Below are 14678 nucleotides of genomic sequence, written 5' to 3' on the forward strand. Positions count from 1 at the left end.
TGGGGACTCAAAGGGGTGCACATTTTTGTTTTTGCCTTAGCACTACAAAGCTAATTCAAATGATCAAGTCATCATCAAGCTTCAAGTGGTATTTATGTATTCATTTGTGATGCTATCCTTGATATGATCCTGCTATTGTCACATGCTACACATGCACGCGTGTGCACATGCATCTATCTATCCAATGTTATCATTAATTGTTATAAGGGATATTATACTTTAGTAATCCACAATGACCTGGTGATGTAAAAGTAGAATAATGACATTCTTCCAAATTCCTACAGATACCTTGTAATTGGAGATTCCTTCAAAATGATTGCCTACAGTTACCGTGTAGGGCACTGCAAGGTTGGGTGACCAGAGCCATCTGGGACTGTCTCCTGGGGGAATTCAGGCGTGTGAAGGCTACCTGTGTCCTGCATAACTGCATGAGGATGGACACGAGGACCAGGAGGGGATCTGCAGCTTGCCGCTGTGTGCCCGATGAGAGGTCTACTGCCCTGCAGGATGTTTCAAGGATGGGGGCCAACAACGCAGTACGGGAGGCAATCCATGTGCGGGAGATCTTCACCTCCTACTTCTTTGAAGAGGGTGCTGTTCCCTGGCAACACCACAGACTACCCTACGCACAACCAAATGCTCTTTTAAGAGCCATCCACATGGCAATACGAGTATTCTTCTATTTACTTAGCTATGTCAACTGCAGTTATTACATTCCCAGTTTCTCTCCCTTTGATTTCTACTTCTCAGGTGAGGGTGCTGTTCAGGTAAGGGTGATGTCTGTACAAAAACAAAACAGGCTCTTAAGAGTCACCCATATTGACAACATTTAGAACAATTAGACACCCTATAGCCCACACCTACACACGTGTATCAATCTGATTGATGGATTGTGTTGTGCAGTAAGCAAGCTCAGGTGTATAACTGTGGCTCCTTCCACCTTCAAAGAATAGGCGAGAGGACCAACCATGGAGAATAGTAAGACACTTCATTATTTCTATAACTACGCTATATTGGTTTGTCCTCATGTGTCTGTGCATGTTTTTCAGTATAAAGTACTCTGCAGCCACTTAGTGTGGACACCAGGTGAGACCACACACAGATTCCCGTTGAACATTCTCTTTAACTACCTTATTTTCTCAATAACAGTCTCTCTCCTTCACTTCATCCCTCTCCCCCCTTCTCCTTAAATCCTCTAGGTTATATCAGCTGTGTCGGTGAACCCCTCGCGCATCTGAACTGGCTGACACAGAGGGCACAGCATGATCAGAGGTGAGAGGTCACTTGGTTGGGTCAACAGGAAGTCATATTAAAGAGATGCTTTACATTGAAATACAGAGAGATGTAGTAGTCCCAGAGTTAATGATACACCTCCTGATGATTACTGACAGTGTTAGAATAAAAAAACAGAAGGCTTAATCATGCTCTCTCTCCATCTGTCTCTCGTCTGCAGGTATATTTTGAAGTAAACAGAGGATGCCAACCCCCAGTCCCGTCGTCACCATCTCACCCGATCTTAAGATAACCTATGGGCCAACTGGGAGCCCAAGGCTGTTAGGAGACACCGCTAGAGACACTTATGTAATTGTGATTAACTGAGAGAATATTAGGTTAGCACTGTAATTCATTAATTATACGCTGTCTTCCCTGCTCTTGTGTTCTTACCTCTTTCCCTTTCACCTCTATACCCACCTCCTCTTTCTTCCTCTGTTTTTATAATGCTCACCAGATGTGCATTGAAGTACAGATTGAACTTGTATTTAGAATATGATATTACAATTATAATATCTATAATACATGTATTATGTATTTGCAACACTTGGATAATTAACTTCTTTCAATAAAGCGTTTCACATTCTCTTCTGGTTGAAATTAAGTCTCTCATTTGATGAAATACTACACCTATCCTGTGTCTTCAGATCAATGCAGATGAAGGAAATTAGATAGTGAGATGAACCGGTTTTAGAGTATTTACATGATGCATAGGAAGTGTAGTGTACTGTTTAAAATTCTGTTTCTGTATATATGAATTACAAATCAGCCTTTACATTTACATTTTAGTCATTTAGCAGACGCTCTTATCCAGAGCGACTTACAGGAGCAATTAGGGTTAAGTGCCTTGCTCAAGGGCACATTTACGTCATTTAGCAGACGCTCTTATCCAGAGCGACTTACAAATTGGTGCATTCACCCTATAGCCAGTGGGATAACCACTTTACAATTATTATTTTTTTTTTTTTTGTATTTATTTTTTTTTGGGGGGGGGGGATGGGGGGGATGGGGGGGGGGTAGAAGGATTACTTTATCCTATCCCAGGTATTCCTTAAAGAGGTGGGGTTTCAAATGTCTCCGGAAGGTGGTGAGTGACTCCGCTGTCCTGGTGTCGTGAGGGAGCTTGTTCCACCATTGGGGTGCCAGAGCAGCGAACAGTTTTGACTGGGCTGAGCGGGAACTATGCTTCCGCAGAGGAAGGGGAGCCAGCAGGCCAGAGGTGGATGAACGCAATGCCCTCGTTTGGGTGTAGGGACTGATCAGAGGCTGAAGGTACGGAGGTGCCGTTCCCCTCACTGCTCCATAGGCAAGCACCATGGTCTTGTAACGGATGCGAGCTTCAACTGGAAGCCAGTGGAGTGTGCGGAGGAGGGGGGTGACGTGAGAGAACTTGGGAAGGTTGAACACCAGACGGGCTGCGGCATTCTGGATGAGTTGTAGGGGTTTAATGGCACAGGCAGGGAGGCCAGCCAACAGCGAGTTGCAGTAATCCAGACGGGAGATGACAAGTGCCTGGATTAGGACCTGTGCCGCTTCCTGTGTAAGGCAGGGTCGTACTCTCCGAATGTTGTAGAGCATGAACCTGCAGGATCGGGTCACCGCCTTGATGTTAGCGGAGAACGACAGGGTGTTGTCCAGGGTCACGCCAAGGCTCTTCGCACTCTGGGAGGAGGACACAACGGAGTTGTCAACCGTGATGGCGAGATCATGGAACGGGCAGTCCTTCCCCGGGAAGAAGAGCAGCTCCGTCTTGCCAGGGTTCAGCTTGAGGTGGTGATCCGTCATCCATACTGATATGTCTAGTTATATCAAGTTTGTAGTCTATTGCATAGTTACAATGTGTAACCATTGATGTCCCAGGACCAGGATTGGTAAACACTGTTGAAGTGTATAATTGTAATACATACATGCAGACAAAGTGTTAAAAGACTGGAGTTTGATACTCCTGGTATTGGATATGACTGAAAAAGAATGTCTCACAGACATTCATACCTGAACTGCACCTTTATTTGCCAAGGTAGAGTACATGATCAGTGAATATATTAAATGTACAGGCTACAATGTGGGGATCTCATGCATGGTCATAACTACATGTATATAGGACTTGCATCCCTGGCACAAAGTTATATTATATTCTACTCAATCCATATGGTTCATTAATGTCATTCAGACTGTTTTGAAGTTGATACAACCGGCTATGATAGCTGAGGATCATAGTTTGGTATAAATATTAGTTCAGAAGGTTTTAGGGTCCATACACAGATTGGCTACATAGCTAGCTACACATCCATAGGCAAAAATGTATTTTTTATCCTCTACTGCACAATAAGCAAGAAAAGTTGGTAAAAGTTTAACTTCACCGCCTCCCACGCCACCCTCTCCACTTTCCTTCCATTGAAAATGAATGGGAAGCGGTGTTTCACAGCGTGCTAGTGTACACGGGGCATTACACAGCTCAGATTCTTTGGAACAGTTTGCTTGCCCCTATCAAGATTGCATGCGGAATTGTTGAAGCTACCATAGATTTACTGCGAGTAGGTCGATATCGTTTATTGTATAACCGGTGAAAATGTCATGTTAATAGTTCATTCCGATCTTGATACGAGTTTGTTTGTTCATCGGAGTCCACCTGTGTCATGTTGGTGCCATTTTTGGAAAAGGCTTTGCCATTGACCTGTGCATTATCTCCCGCGACCTTTTGACCCGGAATTCGGACACACAAATTGTAATATTTCACCAATACCTGGTAAGGCCTACAGACATGAAACAAAGTGCACTGTACTTCTGGGAGTCGATTGTATCTCCTGAGTCGCGCAGTGGTCTAAGGCACTGCATCGCAGTGCTAGCTGTGCCACTAGAGATCCTGGTTCAAATCCAGGCTCTGTCGTAGCCGGCCGCGACCGGGAGACCCATGGGGCAGCGCACGATTGGCCCAGCGTCGTCCAGGGTAGGGGAGGGAATGGCCGGCAGGGATGTAGCTCAGTTGGTAGTGCAACGCCAGGGTTGTGGGTTCGATTCCCACGGGGGCCAGTATGAATTTTTTTTACAACTGTAAGTCGCTCTGGATAAGAGTGTCTGCTAAATGACTAAAATGTAAATGTAAAATGTATCATTTGGTACACTCAGTTCAGCTCTAAAAGCTGTTTATTTTACCCCAGTAACACCCTAGTTATATGATCAACACAAATGTGCCAATGGAGCATGACCTGTCGTGCGTTGTTCACATCTTTGCAACCATACAGAAGCCAGTTATCTAACTTGGATAGTTAATTGTTCCTATTTCCTAAGCAAGTTAGATGGCAAGGAACTAATTTGACAGTGTACCTACCTGGCTGTCTAGCTAACTGGTTAGCTAGCTAGCTAGCCAGTTTCGCACAACATGCAAGCTTGAAGTTACTTGGCTAATAATGTCGAAGTGACTGACTGTTCTAAAACGTTAAAGTTACTTACGCTATGCTTCGCTGCATGCTGTCTTGCAGTTTTCCGTCGTGGTAAATTGTATTTAAATGCAAATGCCTTGCTATAAACTTGGTGGCTAACAACAACACACAGACAGTAACCGCGATTGAAATGTTCCGCGCCAAAGTGACGTCAGACGTTTCGTCTTCTTCTGTGGATTTTATATGGGGGTTGGCAACCAACTTTAAGGTGCATTACCGCCACCAATTAGACTGGAGTGTGGACCAGAGACGGTGAAGGTCTAAATCAGCGTTGCCCAATCCTGTTCCTAGTGAGCTACCCTCCTGTAGGTTTTCGCTCCAACCCCAGGTGTTACTAACCTGATTCATCTTATCAACCAGCTAATTATTAGAATCAGGTGTGCTAGATTAGGGTTTGAGCAAAAACATTTACATTTTAGTCATTTAGCAGACGCTCTTATCCAGACTGCCCAACCCTAACTGTAAGTCGATAATTTTTTATATTTTTCATACGGGTCCCCCGTGTGAATCGAACCCACAACCCTGGCGTTACAAACGCCATGCTCTACCAACTGAGCTACATCCCTGCCGGCCATTCCCTCCCCTACCCTGGACGACGCTGGGCCAATTGTGCGCCGCCCCATGGGTCTCCCGGTCGCGGCCGGCCACGACAGAGCCTACAGGACGGTAGCGCTCCAGGAACAGGGTTGGGCAGTCCTGGTCTAAATTCTACCCAATAATCTTGTCTCCCTAAGGAAACGAAATACATAATTAAATACTACATCCCCTGAAGATTTCCCCAGCAGTTCACTTAATCCTGGCTCTTCAACCCCGTTATTCCTCAAATCTAATAACAATCGCTCCCTTTCTCTCACATATGATCACACCTCCAAGTCGGATGTTTCCCCTGTGTGTCCCATTCTCAGCCTTTTGACTACACTTTCCTCCCTTCTCTCTCGGCCTGAGGACCTCCCTGCCCCCACCTTTTCCTGGATCTTATACAGGTGTCTTCCTTTACTCTCCCCGTTCCACAACTCTTGCCACTTATTTTTTAACCACTGTTCTTATTAATCCCTTGCCTTCTGTTTTACTGATTGACAATTCCATCTCAACATTAGGACGTTTAAGAGCCTGCTTGGCAATGATATCCACTTCCTCATTCCCCTCTACTCCCACATGATCTGGTACCCAGAGGAACATCACAAATACCCCATATGTTTCAACCTATACAAACACTGCAAAACCTCATACAATACATCCTGTCTGCTCTGAGACACATTAATTTTAGCTCATCAGTGCTGCACTGGAGTCAGAGTAGATCGGCAGACGTTTCTCCCGGGGACAAAATATTTGTTGTTAGTGTTGTGTTGAGCCACCGGCAGCTGCGATACTGACGCTACAGTAGGTTAGTGACGATGATGGGGATGTCTTATGAGTCTTTAGGTAGACCAAATAGTTTTTTTTATATTCAAAAAGTACAGCACAACAATTTGACAACTGAAATATTTTATAATACACAACTACATCTCTGGAGAAGATTGTTGAGAAAGTAAGTGCACTGTTCATACAATTCATCATACAATTGCAATTTATCTGCTCTATACATGAAGTGCTTTGTACACAAAAATATTATAAAACAACCTCAAGAGGAACAATAATATTATACAATTCTAATTTCAATAACAGGCTTCTTTTTCTCCCAATTTCAATTTTGTCTCATCGCTGCAACTCCACAACGGGCTCGGGAGAGGCGAAGGTCGAGTCATGCATCCTCCGAAACATGACCCGCCAAACCGCACTCCTTAGCACCCGTCCACTTAACCCGGAAGTCAGCTGCACCAATGTGTCGGCGGAAACACTGTTCAACTGACGACCGAAGTCAGCTTGCAGGCGCCCGGCCCGCCACAAGGAGTTGCTAGAGTGCGATGAGCCAAGTAAAGCCCACCCGGCCAAACCCTCCCTTAACCCGGACAACACTGGCCAATTGTGTGCCGCCCTATGGGACTCCCGGTCATGGCCAGTAGTGACATACAGTGGGGAGAACAAGTATTTGATACACTGCCGATTTTGCATGTTTTCCTACCTACAAAGCATGTAGAGGTCAAATTTTTATCATAGGTACACTTCATCTGTGAGAGACGGAATCTAAAACAAAAATCCAGAAAATCACATTGTATGATATTTAAGTAATTAATTTGCATTTTATTGCATGACATAAGTATTTGATACATCAGAAAAGCAGAACTTAATATTTGGTACAGAAACCTTTGTTTGCAATTACAGAGATCATACGTTTCATGTAGGTCATGACCAGGTTTGCACACACTGCAGCAGGGATTTTGGCCCACTCCTCCATACAGACCGTCTCCAGATCCTTCAGGTTTCGGGGCTGTCGCTGGGCAATACGGACTTTCAGCTCCCTCCAAAGATTTTCTATTGGATTCAGGTCTGGAGACTGGCTAGGCCACTCCAGGATCTTGAGATGCTTCTTACTGAGCCACTCCTTAGTTGCCCTGGCTGTGTGTTTCGGGTCGTTGTCATGCTGGAAGACCCAGCCACGACCCATCTTCAATGCTCTTACTGAGGGGAGGAGGTTGTTGGCCAAGATCTCGCGATACATGGCCCCATCCATCCTCCCCTCAATACGGTGCAGTCGTCCTGTCCCCTTTGCAGAAAAGCATCCCCAAAGAATGATGTTTCCACCATGCTTCACGGTCGGGGTGGTGTTTTTGGGGTTGTACTCATCCTTCTTTTTCCTCCAAACACGGCGAGTGGAGTTTAGACCAAAAAGCTCTATTTTTGTCTCATCAGACCACATGACCTTCTCCCATTCCTCCTCTGGATCATCCAGATGGTCATTGGCAAACTTCAGACAAGCCTGGACATGCACTGGCTTGAGCAGGGGGACCTTGCGTGCGCTGCAGGATTTTAATCCATGACGGCGTAGTGTGTTACTAATGGTTTTCTTTGAGACTGTCGTCCCAGCTCTCTTCAGGTCATTGACCAGGTCCTGCCGTGTAGTTCTGGGCTGATCCCTCACCTTCCTCATGATCATTGATGCCCCACGAGGTGAGATCTTGCATGGAGCCCCAGACCGAGGGTGATTGACCGTCATCTTGAACTTCTTCCATTTTCTAATAATTGCGCCAACAGTTGTTGCCTTCTCACCAAGCTGCTTGCCTATTGTCCTGTAGCCCATCCCAGCCCTGTGCAGGTCTACACTTTTATCCCTAATGTCCTTACACAGCTCTCTGGTCTTGGCCATTGTGGAGAGGTTGGAGTCTGTTTGATTGAGTGTGTGGACAGGTGTCTTTTATACAGGTAACGAGTTCAAACAGGTGCAGTAAATACAGGTAATGAGTGGAGAACAGGAGGGCTTCTTAAAGAAAAACTAACAGGTCTGTGAGAGCTGGAATTCTTAATGGTTGGTAGGTGATCAAATACTTATGTCATGCAATAAAATGCAAATTAATTACTTAAAAATCATACAATGTGATTTTCTGGATTTTTGTTTTAGATTCCGTCTCTCACAGTTGAAGTGTACCTATGATAAAAATTACAGACCTCTACATGCTTTGTAAGTAGGAAAACCTGCAAAATCGGCAGTGTATCAAATACTTGTTCTCCCCACTGTATGTGTCAAGCCTTAGACCGCTGCCCCACTCGGGAGGACCCAATAACAGCCTTTTCAACAACAAAAAACTACAGACAAAGACCTATTATAATGTCAAAAGAGGAAATTCTCTCCTCTGCATTTCTCCTCCTCTTCCTCTGACTCTACTCTCCATTAACATTTCCCACAATACTCTCTCCTCCTTTGCTCCCACTCTCTTTCGCTCCCAGTCCCACACAAAGGCTGGTGGTCCTGTTCATATTGTTCAAACCCCACTCTGAGCCATTCTTGGTTGGCCAGCTATTGGGGTGGAGGTGTAAAGCAGCAGTGGTGGAAGGTGGAAGGGCTGCTGAGAGTTCACTCGGGTTAGGGTTAGAGCTCCCAGGAGGAGGGGGCACAGAGAGGAAGGGTAAGTGTCCCTGAAGAGAGTGGGACTGTGGAAACGGGATGGGCTTCGGGAGGCAGTACGGCAGCAGGAGAGGGTGTGTGACACACTGGAGGGCTGTCAATCAAGAGACACACAAATAGACACACACACAGACAGTCAGTCACGTACACACTGATTTACATCAAAAGATGTCACAAATATTTTGAGCACAAGGGGCTGTATGTAGTGGCCGTATGTATCAAGCATCTCAGACGTGGTCAAGAGTTTTGAGAATGACAAGAGTAATTTTCACAAGTCTGCTGCCTCAGTTTTGATGATGGCAATTTGCATATACTCCAGAATGTCATGAAGAGTGATCAGATGAATTGCAAAGTCCCTCTTTACCATGAAATGAACTTAATCCCCCAAAAACATTTCCACTGCATTTCAGCCCTGCCACAAAAGGACCAGCTGCTATCATGTCAGTGATTCTCTTGTTAACACAGGTGAGAGTGTTGACGAGGACAAGGCTGGAGATCACTCTGTCATGCTGATTGAGTTAGAATAACAGACTGGAAGCTTTAAAAGGAGTGTGGTGCTTGTAATCATTGTTCTTCCTCTGTTAACCATGGTTACCTGCAAGGAAACACGTGCCGTCATCATTGTGTTGCACAAAAAGGGCTTCATAGGCAAGGATATTGCTGCTAGTAAGATTGCACCTAAATCATCAATTTATCGGATCATCAAGAACTTCAAGGAGAGAGGTTCAATTGTTGTGAAGAAGGCGTCAGGGCGCCCAAGAAAGTCCAGCAAGCGCCAGGACCGTCTCCTAAAGTTGATTCAGCTGCGGGATCGGGGCACCACCAGTGCAGAGCTTGCTCAGGAATGGCAGCAGGCAGGTGTGAGTGCATCTGCACGCACAGTGAGGCAAAGACTTTTGTAGGATGGCCTAGTGTCAAGAAGGGCAGCAAAGAAGCCACTTCTCTCCAGGAAAAACATCAGGGACAGACTGATATTCTGCAAAAGGTACAGGGATTGGACTGCTGAGGACTGGGGTAAAGTCATTTTCTCTGATGAATCCCCTTTCCGATTGTTTGGGGCATCCGGAAAAAAGCTTGTCCGGAGAAGACAAGGTGAGCGCTACCATCAGTCCTGTGTCATGCCAACAGTAAAGCATCCTGAGACCATTCATGTGTGGGGTTGCTTCTTAGCCAAGGGAGTGGGCTCACTCACAATTTTGCCTAAGAACACAGCCATGAATAAAGAATGGTACCAACACATCCTCCGAGAGCAACTTCTCCCAACCATCCAAGAACAGTTTGGTGATGACCAATGCCTTTTCCAGCATGATGGAGCACCTTGCCATAAGGCAAAAGTGATAACTAAGTGGCTTGGGGAACAAAACATCAACATTTTGGGTCCATGGCCAGGAAACTCCCCAGACCTTAATCCCATTGAGAACTTGTGGTCGATCCTCAAGAGGCGGGTGGACAAACAAAAACCCACAAATTCTGACAAACTCCAAGCATTGATTATGCAAGAATGGGCTGCCATCAGTCAGGATGTGGCCCAGAAGTTAATTGACAGCATGCCAGGGCGGACTGCAGAGGTCTTGAAAAAGAAGGGTCAACACTGCAAATATTGACTCTTTGCATAAACTTAATGTAATTGTCAATAAAAGCCTTTGACACTTATGGAACGCTTGTAATTATACTTCAGTATACCATAGTAACATCTGACAAAAATATCTCATAACACTGAAGCAGCAAACTTTGTGAAGACCAATACTTGTGTCATTCTCAAAACTTTTGACCACGACTGTACAGCCCCTGAAATCTTGGAGCCTGAAATGAGCACTGAGTAATGTCAAATAAATTGAGGTGGAATGATGTGATCAATAATTATATGATGGAGTGTGTTGTCATAAGGTTTTATGGGAGGGAGGGTTGGGTTCTTACCTCTGTCCATCATGGCACCTCCCCCTCCTCCACACAGTGGGGCCCCAGTTACCCCACCCTCAGGGCGGGGGAGGGAGAACGGAAGAGGGACACTAGGTACCAGCTGGGAGGGACAAGGAGGATGGTATGGAGATGAGGAAGATAGTCAAAAAGAGAAGGTGTTTTCATAACATTACATCCTTATATGAGATGATGTTGGTCTGATTGTAAGATGGTAGGATATGTGTAATTTGTCTGAGTCCCAAATGGCACCCTATTCCCTGTGTAGTGCACTACTTTTGACCAGGGCCCATAGCTCTTTATAGGGAACAGGGTGCTATTTGGGACGTACCCCTTGAGATAAACAGGGGATATACTGACCTGGTGGCAAGGTGGATACCCTGGGTAGTTGACCAGGATCAGTTTACTGAAGTTAAACTTGTAGGTGAATCTCTTCCCTTTGGTCTTATAAAGAATCCTCTTATTGTAGTAGTACCTGTTGGTAACAAGGAAGGAGCAACAGTAGTATTGACACTGTATGTGTAGCAGTGGAGGCTGCTGAGGGGAGGACGGCTCATAATAATGGCTGGAACGGAGTGAATGGAATGGCGTCAAACCATGTGTTTGATGTATTCGTTACCATTCCACTGATTCCGCTCCAGCCATTACCACGAGCCCGTCCTCCCCAATTAAGGTGCCACCAACCTCCTGTGATGTGTAGCCTGATCCACCATCCTGACTGCTGCACTCTCATTTAGCTTCACTTCATTAAGGTCGTGTGATCAGGATGATCGAACGAGGCTACTGTATGTGAGCTTAGCGTAAGAGTCTATATGTATGTGTGTGTGCCTGTGTGCATGACTTGTGTGTGCTAGTGTGTTTGTGGAATTATAGTTACACTGCATCTGTAAAACATCCCCATTATCATCACCATGTGTGTACAGTGAGTGTGTTATCTCACCTCAGTGCTCTGCTCAGCTTGTCATAGTTCATGTGGGGTTTGCCTTTCCTCTCTCCCCACATTCTCGCCAACCTCTCAGGGTCTCTGATGACAAACTCCCCCCACTCTCCCCCCCATCCGATCGCCCCGCCCTCACCCCGCCCCAGGAGTTCCAACAGGAAATGCCACAGCTGCACCTGTCTGGAGCCAGGCGACCACGCAGGCTTGTATGCCCAATCAGGGAATAGCACTGCTAACAGGAAGAGACAGGAGGAATCGTCAGAGTAAACACAGAGGCTCTTTATCAGTTAGTTTTTCTTCCATTCCTTGCATCCTCTCTCCTCACCTCTTTCTCAACCGTATTGTAGGAGAAGGTCAGAGGTCCTTTCCTTCAGACCTTCGTCTCCAAGAAGTTTTGAGAAGGACAGGAGGAGAGAGGATGTGAGGAATCAAGAAAATAAAATTGAGATTCACTTGCAGAGAGAAATACATAGACACAGACACCTACATAGACCACACAAACCTCAATTTGCAATGATAGCAAATACATTGTAAAATGTGTACACACACTGTACCTGCCCAGTGCCTAAACGATGTAATTACTTCCTATGCAAATACTAAAATGTTTTAGGTACACAATATAAAGTGGGACCCTTACTTCTGCTCCAATATGGTGAGGGAAGGGATCCTATAGAGTTACAGTTACACTGCATCTGTAAAATACCATTATCACCATTATCATCATCATCACCACCACCACAATGAAGTCATATATTCAAGAACATCTGTAAAGTTGTTTATTATCAACCAAGAACTTCATTACCACAATAAGGTATTGATAATTGATATAAATCACTTTCTTTATTTCATCTTTCTTCATGAAGTGGATAACAAATGACAGTGACAGTGACAGCAGAAATGCAGTTAATAATAATATTAGTGACTTCAAAGGTGTAAAGATATTTTTCTGTACATTTAAAATATTTACTGTACCAGTCACCTACTCATTCAAGGGTTTTCTTTATTTTTACTATTTTCTACATTGTAGAATAATAGTGAAGACATCAAAACTATGAAATAACACATCTGGAATCATGTAGTAACCAAAAAAGTGTTAAACAAATAAAAATATATTTTATATTTGAGATTCTTCAAATAGCCACCCTTTGCCTTGATGACAGCTTTGCACACTCTTGCCATTCTCTCAACCAGCTTCACCTGGAATGCTTTTCCTACAGTCTTGAAGGAGTTCCCACATATGCTGAGCGCTTGTTGGCTGCTTTTCCTTCACTCTGCCTTCTGACTCATCCCAAACCATCTCAATTGGGTTGATGTCGGGGGATTGTGGAGACCAGGTCATCTGATGCAGCACTCCATCACTCTCCTCCTTGGTAAAATAGCCCTTACACAGCCTGGAGGTGTGTTGGGTTATTGTCCTGTTGAAAAACAAATGATAGTCCCACTAAGCCCAAACCAGATGGGATGGCGTATCGCTGCAGAATGCTGTGGTAGCCATGCTGGTTAAGTGTGCTTTGAATTCTAAATAAATTACAGACAGTGTGACCAGCAAAGCACCCCCACATCATAACACCTCCTCCTCCATGCTTTATGGTGGGAACTACACATGCGGAGATCATCTGTTCACTCACACCACGTCTCACAAAGACACAGCGGTTGGAATCAGAAATCTCCGATTTGGACTCCAGACCAAAGGACAAATTTCTACCGGTCTAATGTCCATTGCTCGTGTTTCTTGGCCCAAGCAGGTCTCTTCTTCTTATTGGTGTCCTTTAGTAGTGGTTTCTTATTATTATTTTGTATTTTTTGGGGGGTAGATTAGCTTTAATATTACAGATAGATTGTAACTTCCATCAATGTAACTGTCTGCATCACTTCCAATCCCCCATATGTATTTTTTTTCTCGCAAATATATATATATATATATATATATATATATATATATATATATATATATAAATATATATATACACTACTGTTCAAAAGTTTGGGGTCACTTAGACATTTCCTTGTTTTCAAAAGAAAAGCAATTTTTTTGTCCAATAAAATAACATAGAATTGATCAGAAATACAGTGTAGACATTGTTAATGTTGTAAATGGCTATTGTAGCTGGAAACGGCTGATTTTTAATGGAATATCTACATAGGCGCACAGAGGCCCATTATCAGCAACCATCAGTCCTGTGTTCCAATGGCACGTTGTGTTTGCTAATCCAAGTTTATCATTTTAAAAGAATAATTGATCATTAGAAAACCCTTTTGCAATTATGTTAGGCAGCTTCATTAAATAGTACCCGCAAAACACCAGTCTCAAAGTCAACAGTGAAGAGGCTACTCTGGGATGCTGACCTTCCAGGCAGAGTTGCAAAGAAAAAGCCATATCTCAGACTGGCCAATAAAAAGAAAATATTAAGATGGGCAGTCTGATATTCGCTTTTTCTTTGCAACTCTGCCTAGAAGGTCAGCATTCCAGAGTCACCTCTTCACTGTTGACGTTGAGACTGGTGTTTTGCGGGTACTATTTAATGAAGCTGCCAGTTGAGGACCTGTGAGGTGCCTGTTTCTCAAACTAGACACTCTGATGTATTTGTCCTCTTGCTCAGTTGTGCACCGGGGCCTCCCACTCCTCTTTCTATTCTGGTTAGAGCCAGTTTGCGCTGTTCTGTGAAGGGAGTAGTACACAGCGTTGTACGAGATTTTCAGTTTCTTGGCAGTTTCTCGCAAGGAATAGCCTTCATTTCTCAGAACAAGAATAGACTGACGAGTTTCAGAAGAAAGTTCTTTGTTTCTGGCCATTTTGAGCCTGTAATCGAACCCACAATTGCTGATGCTCCAGGTACTCAACTAGTCTCAAGAAGGCCAGTTTTATTGCTTCTTTAATCAGCACAACAGTTTTCAGCTGTGCTAACATAATTGCAAAAGGGTTTTCTAATGATCAATTATTCTTTTAAAATGATAAACTTGGATTAGCAAACACAACGTGCCATTGGAACAAAGGACTGATGGTTGCTGATAATGGGCCTCTGTACGCCTATGTAGATATTCCATTAAAAATCAGCCGTTTCCAGCTACAATAGCCATTTACAACATTAACAATGTCTACACTGTATTT

At 44.3% G+C, this 14678-nt stretch overlaps 2 protein-coding genes across 2 annotated transcripts in view; both read right to left on the minus strand.

Annotated features, from left to right (window-relative positions):
* lig1 (ligase I, DNA, ATP-dependent) overlaps window positions 1-422 on the minus strand; it is a gene marked incomplete at its 5' end in the record, with an annotated part of 45212 nt that extends 44790 nt beyond the window's left edge. Inside the window, one exon of the mRNA XM_084183544.1 lies at window positions 331-422. Within this exon, the coding sequence (XP_084039670.1) occupies window positions 331-422 (92 nt within the window). The remainder of the gene's footprint in view (window positions 1-330) is intronic.
* A 10255-nt stretch (window positions 423-10677) lies between these two features.
* On the minus strand, window positions 10678-12261 carry LOC311146925 (ETS domain-containing transcription factor ERF-like; the record flags this gene model as incomplete). Its single annotated transcript, XM_084183545.1, has 4 exons — window positions 10678-10732; window positions 10961-11104; window positions 11570-11801; window positions 12207-12261. 4 exons carry the CDS (start codon window positions 12259-12261, stop codon window positions 10678-10680), a joined length of 486 nt encoding a protein of 161 aa, XP_084039671.1.
* Between the last annotated feature and the right edge of the window lie 2417 nt (window positions 12262-14678).

The sequence above is a fragment of the Coregonus lavaretus genome (assembly GCF_964263955.1).
Source record: "Coregonus lavaretus genome assembly, chromosome: 19".
In the NCBI taxonomy this organism is placed as follows: domain Eukaryota; kingdom Metazoa; phylum Chordata; class Actinopteri; order Salmoniformes; family Salmonidae; genus Coregonus; species Coregonus lavaretus.